At 47.8% G+C, this 9150-nt stretch overlaps 1 protein-coding gene across 3 annotated transcripts; it reads left to right on the plus strand.

Annotated features, from left to right (window-relative positions):
* The first annotated feature begins 223 nt into the window (after nt 1-223).
* TMEM14C (transmembrane protein 14C) lies at nt 224-8429 on the plus strand. 3 transcript variants are annotated; one of them, XM_025383804.1, is made up of 6 exons: nt 224-541; nt 1851-1928; nt 2256-2332; nt 3214-3315; nt 5927-6014; nt 7914-8429. In XM_025383804.1, the coding sequence occupies exons 2-6, from the start codon at nt 1909-1911 to the stop codon at nt 7963-7965; spliced, it is 339 nt and encodes a 112-aa protein (XP_025239589.1). In that variant the 5' UTR covers nt 224-541; nt 1851-1908; the 3' UTR covers nt 7966-8429. The 3 variants fall into 3 exon arrangements, with proteins under 3 accessions (XP_025239589.1, XP_025239588.1, XP_025239590.1); XM_025383803.1 differs by having other exon boundaries at nt 1865-1928; XM_025383805.1 differs by having other exon boundaries at nt 325-541; nt 1785-1928.
* Nucleotides 8430-9150: the final 721 nt, after the last annotated feature.

The following is a 9150-nucleotide window of genomic DNA, read 5'->3' on the forward strand; positions in this document are numbered from 1 at the left end:
ATCGGGCTTGAGTGACAATCCTCCCTGATGGCCCGCATCTGGTTTATACCCTGTAACTTGTCCCTCTGTTAATGGGGTCCTTCAAAATCCAGCCTCAGATACCCTCCTCCCGCGGCGGTGGCCTCCAAATCTGGCCTGGCCGAGCTCACGTGGTCCAGCTTGTGCAACTCCGGGTTTCCGGCTTTTGGCCACTCAGGGTTGGACCTGGGACTGGTGCTGGTCGGCCCTGCAGGCGCTGTGGACTGGGGAAGCACAGAGATTCCCCGCCCCGTTCCCTGGACTGGGGCGCTCGCCGCGATGCCCCGCCCCACTCCTCACGCCCTGAATGCAGGGCGCTAGCTGCTACTCGGTGGCTCAAGCACCGTCCCCGTTCTCTGCCCGCCCCTCTCCCGGGACACTGCGCACGCACCACAGAGCCGCGCCCCTCGCCTCACCCCGCCACCGGGACGCAGAGCGTCCGCCGCCGCGTTTCCGGCGACATCTCGCTGTCGTCACTGCAGCTTGCGCGCCCTTGTAGACAGCCCGGGCCTTCGTGAGACCGGTGCGAGTATTTGGGATTATTCTTATTATTTCTGCCACTTTTAACTTTTAGGGATTATTTAGGAGTTTCACGGCCGTCTGCTTTTCGTCCCCCCGATTCAGCCGGGCCTTTAGGCCGTGTGGTCGGTGCTTTCCTCGTTGGGTATTTTCTGCTTTTCTTAAAAGAAGTTGTGCACGCGCGCAGTCCCTGACCTCCTGAGCAAAGGCTTACCCATGTAGCGTAGTGTTGCCTGGTTTCTTGGTGGTTTTGTTGCTCCATCTCTTTAAAAGCCTCCCTAACTCAGTGCCGCCTCGAGTTAAGAACTGTGGGCAAGATTCCAAGCCCCCTGCCCTTCCCTGTTTTATGGAAACTTATTTTTTTTTTTTTTTCGTCCTTGAGGGAGGGTCTCACTCTGTCGCCCAGGCTTGAGTGCAGTAGCCTGAATATGTGTCATTGCAGCCTCTGCCTCCTGGGCTCAAGCCATCCTCCCACCTCAGCCTCCCAAGAAGCTGGGATTACAGGCACATGCCACCATGCCCGATTGCTTTTTAAGTATTTTTTAGTAGACAATGGGTTTCACCATGTTGGCCAGGCTGGTCTTGAACTCCTAACCCTAGGTGATCCGCCTGCCTCGGCCTCACAAAGTACTGGGATTACAGGCGTGAGCCACTGCACATGGCCTAATTCTTTAAACAGAATACACGGGGTGTGCATTGCTTTCATCTTGTTAGGCTCGCTGCATGCTGGATACTCTCTGTAAGAAAATAGGAGCTGTTTTTCCGAGGATGCAATGTCACATGTGAATATGACCAGTGTTTCCCTATATTTTATCCTCCCCTTCTGCCCTCCTAACAAGAACTGTGAGTTGGACACAGAAGTTTCTAAAAAAGTTGAGTATTGAAATTGGCTGTTGCAGCAGGGATGAAAAGCAGCAGTCCTACCTTCCCTCAAAAGAGACATTAAGGTAGTTGGATTAAGGGCACAGGAGTACTTGCTTTTCAACTTTGTGGTAACGTGGGTAGCTAATGAAATGACTAATGCATCACCTGATTATAGAGCTGTCAGTGGATCTTGCTGAGTTTCCTGTGGGCCTATGTGATTAGAACTAAGGTTTTTGTGACAATGGTTGGCATCTGTTCAGCGTTTATTATGTGCTAAGCACCTTTACATGTGAAATCTATTGAATAGTCACAACAGCCCCAGGAAATTGGTACCAGTGTTATCCTCATGGTACATGAAGGATACTGAGACTTAGGTTGCATAGCTTGCGGGTTGGACACACTTCTTTTGGACTGCTGGAGAGCTGTGCTTTTAACCACCTCTGATCCAGCTTGTTTTCCACAGGTGCAGGCCTGGGGTAGTCTCCTGTCTGGACAGAGAAGAGAAGAATGCCGGACACCGGCTCAGTGTGAGTGGACAGGAAATGGGTATGGAGTAGCCAGGAGCTTCTGGAAACCAGAATTCCTTTCCTCAGCTGAACAGAACCCTAAGAGTAGACTGCCTGGGATTGCGTGGGGGATGGGAGGATCACTGGACCTGTGGGCCAGAGACTTGGGTTTGAGTCCCAGCTCTGGCTTTGCTGAGTTGTGTGACTCTCAGAAAGTCATTCAACCTCTGTGGGCCTTATTTTCAGTGATAGAACCTGTGGGGAATGATTACCTTTTAGTCTCATCCTATGACAATATGGTTTGTTTTTAAAGCCAGGTTAGCACTGACTTCTCTCTCGTGTTTTCAGAGTGCCTTTGCATTGGTTTGGCTTTGGCTACGCAGCACTGGTTGCTTCTGGTGGGATTATTGGCTATGTAAAAGCAGGTATGGTTTTGTTGTTATTTAGCCTCTTAACATCTTCACGTTGTTCCAGTGAAATGTGACTGCCCGGGTACCCCTGAGAAGCAAGCTCATTTCATTCAGGTTTGCTGTAGGTCCCCAAGCTGGAGTGCAGGCTTCCTTGTCAGTGTTGCAGCTCCTGCACTTGCCTTCTGGTTATCTGGTGAAGCTGAGCCAGGCCTCTTGTGGAATTACTTGTTTTTGCCTCTTTATCTAAAGATAGGCAGAGGTGGCTGTAGTTTCTTATTATCATTGACCACCGTGCATCAGCCATGACCCCCAAGTGCTATCTCCGGGCTCAGGTAGGAGGAAACCTCTGGTCTACAGACTGGTATTTTGAAGTCTCCTCATTAGGCCAGGCAGGGGTGTGTGAGTGGCTGTGCTTGTTTCTGCCCCCTAGTCCTTGCCTGCATTCCCACCCCAACCCCCACACCAGAATTCTTATTCTCCAGGTCTTTGTATTTTTATTTAATTGATTGGCCCTATTTCCCTCTCCTTTTGTGATTTGCTGGAGGTCCTGCCTGTACACAGTTCTAGCCCTTCATGGTTGATCAGGCCTGTTTAGAAAGAAGGCCTAGCCACTAGCCACTAGTTCCATCTAAGGAGGGAAGATGGCCTTCTTTCCTTTCCTTAGATGGAAGTGCCCTGCCTATTAGAGGAGAGAAAAATGGGGTGGGAAGACCCTGACTTCTCTGAGAAAATAGCACACTCCCCGAAACATCTTCCTGCTTGAGTTCACCTTGGCTATGAGCTGTGTTGAGAGTTCTCTGTGCTGTCCTCCTTTGTAGGGATGGGGGTCTGGTGGATTCTGTTAGTGAAATAAGTGCCTCATGTTAAAAATGCGAGCTGTGTTTGCTTCCCTTTAGGCAGCGTGCCGTCCCTGGCTGCGGGGCTGCTCTTCGGCAGCCTAGCCGGCTTGGGTGCTTACCAGCTGTCTCAGGATCCAAGGAACGTTTGGGTTTTCCTAGGTATGTCTGCTTCAGCGTCTCCTTAGGGCAGCTGTGTTTCCAGAATACTCTTTTCCAAACGACCCTGGTTTGGTGGGATGGGGTGAGGTCTTCACACTTACCCTATGACAGTTTCACTTCTTCTACCAAGTCCTCAGAAAGTTTTAAAATGAGGGTACAGAGGCAGGATTTGTGCTGGTTTCTGTTTATCTTTTATGTACAGAACATGGAAGGATTTCCATACCTCGTGAATGTATTCACCCAGTAGCATTAAACTTCTATAAGGCAAATGTGTCAGCCGTTGAGGTTGCCCATGGAAGACCACTGGCCTCAGCATCCCTAAAACATCACACATCTGGGTTAGGTTTGCATCCGAGTTGCAATTTCTCCATTTGAAAATCACCTCTTTAGCAGTTAGCTAATGTGACTGCTCACACCAGTAATCCCAGCACTTTGGAAGGCCGAGGTGAGCGGATCACAAGGTGAGGAGTTCAAGACCAGCCTGCCCAACATGGTGAAACTCCGTCTCTACTAAAAATACAAAAATTAGCTGGATATGGTGGCAGGCGCCTGTAGTCCCAGCTACTTGGGAGGCTGAGGCAGGAGAATCGCTTGAACCTGGGAGGCAGAGATTGCAGTGAGCTGAGATCACGCCACTGCACTCCAGCCTGGGAGACAGAGCAAGACTCCGTGTCAAAAAACAAAAAACATGGGCATAGAAGCAGAACTGGAAATGTACCCTGTGAGCGGCATGGACAGTGAGTGGGGTCGGGGACCGAGGAGTCCTTCTTATCAGGGTGGCTTTCAGCACATTTCTGTGGGGCTCCACCCATGTGTCAGACGCTGCTAGGAGTGTGGGTTCCTCACTGTCTCCACAAACCCTGTGTGAGAATGAGTGCCATGTGGGAGGGAGAAGCCGTGTGATCTGTACCCATCAGCCGGGTTGGGAAGGGAGGTCAGTGATGGCTAATGGGGTGTGCTGGGGAAGGAGGTGCGTCCAGGTCCCAGCTCTGCCTAACAGCTCCCTCCCTCATGCTCCAAAATGACTTTCAGCCTGCATTTTTCCTTTCTGTGATTGTACTCCACTCCGCAAATGACCTCATGCCTACTTCAGGGAAAAAAATAGCAGCCATCAGGTGGGGACTTCCCGGAGCCTTTAATCTGCAAGCCTCACCTCGTCCTGTTTTCCCTCCTCTCCAACACCAGTGTCCTCCTCTGTGCTTTGGGTGTCTTCTCCCTGACCTTCTCCAGACCTTTACACTGGCAAGGATCCTGTCTTGTATTTGTATTCCTCCTTTTAGGTGGATCCCCCCATTGATATTCAGATGTACTTGTCTCCTTCCCCTTCATAAACTTCCCTTTTTTTGAGACAGAGTCTCACTGTATTGCCCAGGCCAGAGTGTAGTGGCACAGTCTTGGCTCACTGCAACCTCCACCTACTGGGTTCAAGCAATTCTCCTGTCTCAGTGTTCCGGGTAGCTGGGATTCAGGTGTCCGCTAACATGCCCGGCTGATTTTTCTATTTTTAGTAGAGACAGGAGTTTCACCATGTTGTCCAGGCTGGTCTGTAACTCCTGACCTCAGATTTGGGAGGCCGAGGAGGGTGGATTGCCTGAGCTCAGGAGTTGGAGACCACCATGGGCAACACGGTGAAACCGGGTCTTTAATAAAATAAAATAAAGTTAGCCAGATGTGGTGGCGGGCGCCTGTGGTCTAAGCTACTCAGGAGGCTGAGACTTGAGAATTGCTTGATCCCGGCAGTTGTAGGTTGCAGTGAGCCAAGATCACACCACTGCACTCTAGCCTGGGTGACAGAGCGAGAATCTGTCTCAAAAACAAACAAAAAATGCGACTCTGTTCATGTGTCCTTTTGCTTAGTAGCCTTTAACAGCTTCTCATTGCTCTTAGGATGAAAACCCAATCCCTAGTATGACCTTCAAGGCTCCATGTGGTCTGGCCCCTCTTACTTGACTTCTGTGCCACAGTGGCCTTTTAAGGTGAATGTGCCATGCTCCCTGTCACCACCGGGCCTCTGCATATACTGTCCCCTCTGCCTGGAATGGGCCTTCCCATCCTTCAGCTCATTAATTCCTGCTGTAATTTCAGATCTCAGCCAATCTTCACTTTTTTGGCTAAGCCTTTTTATTTGTGTGAGTCTTTAAAGTCTGTCCCATCAGACCTGAAGCACTGTAAAAGGGCAGAGACAGTTATGATTACCTTTGTATTCTCCAGCACCTAGCACAGCACTTGACATGTAGTAGGTGCTTTGACAGTTACCCAGTGGGAATTGCGTGCAGGGTAGAGGAAATAGCGTCTGCGGGGCATGAGAAACAGCAGCATTTTGGAGAAAACTTAACACGTTGATGGCTAAAGGGAGGGTTTTGCAGAAGACGTGGTAAGAGATGAGGCTAGAAGGGCAGGCAGGGCCCAGGCTGTGAAGGGCCCTATTTGGCCAGTATTGGTACTTGGACCCATAGGATGTGAGCAGCCAGTAGTCTCCACCCACTTGGTGAAGAATAAGCATAGGATGAGGTGTGACCCTTGAGAGATGGGTTGGGTTTGGCCCACTTCTGATTCCCCTGCGTAGAAGATGTAATGAGTTTTAACCCTTCTTTATATTTTTTTTCATCAGCTACATCTGGTACCTTGGCTGGCATTATGGGAATGAGATTCTACAACTCTGGAAAATTCATGCCTGCAGGTTTAATTGCAGGTGCCAGGTACTTTCATTTGTTACTCTTCTTTACCATGTAGAGTTCAGTTTATTCCCCAGGATACTTGATGCATTCAAAACCTAACTTGTTTCAGGACATCTGATGCTATGCATCAACTGACATTTGACATATACACTAATAGGAAATGTTTCAAAAACAATAGCTGGTTTAATGTCAGAATGGCATGAGTATATCCATTCACTGTGGAAATGGGTTTGTTCTCATGTTTGCTTTCCGGTCCATCCCAGCTCCTCCCTATATGGTGGCAGAAGTTTTCCTGCAAAGCCATGACTGCAGCCTTTTGTGTGACTTGCATGGAAGATGTGGGGGTTCCATATTTCTTAGATGTGTAGATGTCTTTTACAGAAAATTTTGCTAAAAGGGAATTTTGATTGAATCCTCTTTTCTAATTTTTTTTTTTTTATTTGAGACAGAGTATCGCTCTGTCACCCAGGATGGAGTGCAATGGTGTGATCTCTGCTCACTGCAATCACCATCCACCTCCCGGGTCCAGGTGATTCTCATGCCTCAGCCTCTGGAGTAGCTGGGATTACAGGCGTGCACCACCACACCTGGCTCATTTTTGTTGTTTTGGTAGAGACGGTGTTTCACCACGTTAGCCAGGCTGGTCTCGAACTCCTGATCTCATGATCTGCCCACCTCGGCCTCCTAAAATGCTGGGATTACAGGCGTGACCCACTGCTCCCGGCCCTGTTGTCTAATTTTGATTATAAAACCTAAACCAAATTGTGGCTTTTAAAAAATTTAGTTGTGGCCAGGCATAGTGGCTCACACCTGTAATCCCAGCACTTTGGGAGGCCGAGGCTGGCGGATCACCTGAGGTCAGGGGTTCAAGACCATCCTGGCCAACATGGTGAAACCCCGTCTCTACGAAAACTACAAAAATTAGCTGGGTGTGGTAGTGGGCACTTGTAATCCCAGCTACTCGGGAGGCTGAAGCAGGGAGAATTGCTTGAACCTGGGAAGTGGAGATTACAGTGAGCTGAGATCATGCCACTGCACTCCAGCCTGGGGGACAGAGCAAGAGTCCATCAAAAAAAAAAAAAAAAAATTTAGTTGTAGGCCAGGTTTGGTGGCTCGCGCCTATAATCCCAGCACTTTGGGAGGCCAAAGCGGCCAGATCACTTGAGGTCAGGAGTTCAAGACCAGTCTGCCCACGTGGTGAAACCCCCTCTCTATGAAAAAATACAAAAATGAGCCGGGCATGATGGTGCATGCCTGTAATCCCAGCTACTTGGGACACTGAGTCAGGAAAATTGCGTGAACCTGGGAGGCAGAGGTTGCAGTGAGCCGAAATTGTGCCGCTGAACTCCAGCCTGGGCAACAGAGGTGAGTGAGACTCCGTATCAAAAGAAAAAAAAATTTTAACCTTCTTTAAAACAAAAAATTTAGTTGTTAAGTATTATAAAGACATCCTGAAGGCAGGGGAATTTTTAAAAATCTGATTTGGAGAAAGATTGCATACTCTGCTCTGATCATAGTTGTGACGCTACCAGTATAATGTTATACCTGAAGCAAAAGAGTCAGTGTGGAGCAAGGTCTAGAGCAGTAAACTGAGAGGCTGGAGATTCTACCGTTATCAGATCCCTGAGGGTGGGGCGGCCTTGCTCTCTCTTGCCTCCATTTCTTCATCTCTTCAAATTATTGGCAGTTGGATTAGGATCCAGCTCATGTGTGCTATTTTAAGACCTCAGTGTGAGACTGTCCCTTGGCTTGCTTTTTCTCTGGTTCCTCCAGGGATGGAAATTTTACCTCTGACCACTCTTGCCTTAGTACCTCCTCCCCCATGCAGTTGTGAGGAATCTGCAGAGTTTAGTTCCTTAAAAACATAGTTGCCTGTTCTGTCCTTTACCTGACGTTTTCTATCTTGTTTCTTTTAAACAGTTTGCTGATGGCCGCCAAAGTTGGATTTAGTATGTTCAACAGACCCCATTAGCAGAAGTCCTGTTCCAGCTTGCACTGATGAAGAATTAAAAATCTGCATCTTCCACTGTTTTCAATGTATTAACAGAAATAAGTGCAGCATTTTTGCATCTGACATTTTACCTAAAAAAAAAAGACATCAAACTTGGCGGAGGGGTGGAAAATCAGCTGTTACCATTATAACCCTACAGAGGTTATAATGAGGATGTAACATGAGCTTATTGAGACCCTCATAGAGATTGATTCTTGTATATTGATGTTCTCTTCTTTCTGTATCTATAGGTAAATCTCAAGGGTAAAATGTTAGGTGTCAACTTTGAGGGCCCTGAAACACCATTCCGTGCTCTGAGGAACAGTGTGAAAAAATCTCTTATAAGATTTAGAATATCTGTTCTCTTGCTCATCTTAGATTACAGACTGACTTTGAAATTATGTTAAGTGAAATATCAATGAAAATAAAGTTTACTATAAATAATATTTCCTATGGGGTCTTCATTGCCAGAGCTGGTCTAGTTCATAGAATGAGATGTTGCTAGCAGCAAGATATAGAAACTTGAAAGTATTTTGTTAATATTTAGAAATTACCTATTTTGAATAACTTAAGGACCAAGGAAAGTTATTTGATTGTACATTGCATTGAAGCTTGTTTCAAAAATGACCTCTGAGGATTTTTTGTTTTTCAAGAGACAAGGTCTTTTGCTGTCACCTAGGTTGGAGAGCAGTGGTGCAATCATATGTCACTGTAGCCTCAAACTCTTGGGTTCAGTCATCCCACCTCAGCCTCCTGAATAGCTGGTACTACTGGTGCATACCACCACACGCGGCTAATGTATTTTATTTTTTTTGTAGAGATGGGGTCTTGCTCTGTTGCCCAGGCTGGTCTCAAACTCCTGGTCTCAAGGGATCCTCTCGCCTTGGCCTCCCAAAATGTACTGGAGTAATAAGCATGACCTACTGTACCTGGCCACTGAGGTTTTCTTCTTCTTCTTTTTTTTTTTTTGAGACGGAGTTTTGCTCTTGTTGCCCAGGCTGGAGTGCAATGCCACAATCTTGGCTCACCGCAACCTCTGCCTCCCGGGTTCAAGCAATTCTCCTGCCTCAGATTCCTGAGTACCTGGAATCACAGGTATGCGCCACCATGCCCGGCTAATTGTATTTTTAGTAGAGACGGGGTTTCTCCATGTTGGTCGACCTGGTC

This window comes from Theropithecus gelada, chromosome 4 (genome assembly GCF_003255815.1).
Source record: "Theropithecus gelada isolate Dixy chromosome 4, Tgel_1.0, whole genome shotgun sequence".
In the NCBI taxonomy this organism is placed as follows: Eukaryota; Metazoa; Chordata; class Mammalia; order Primates; family Cercopithecidae; genus Theropithecus; species Theropithecus gelada.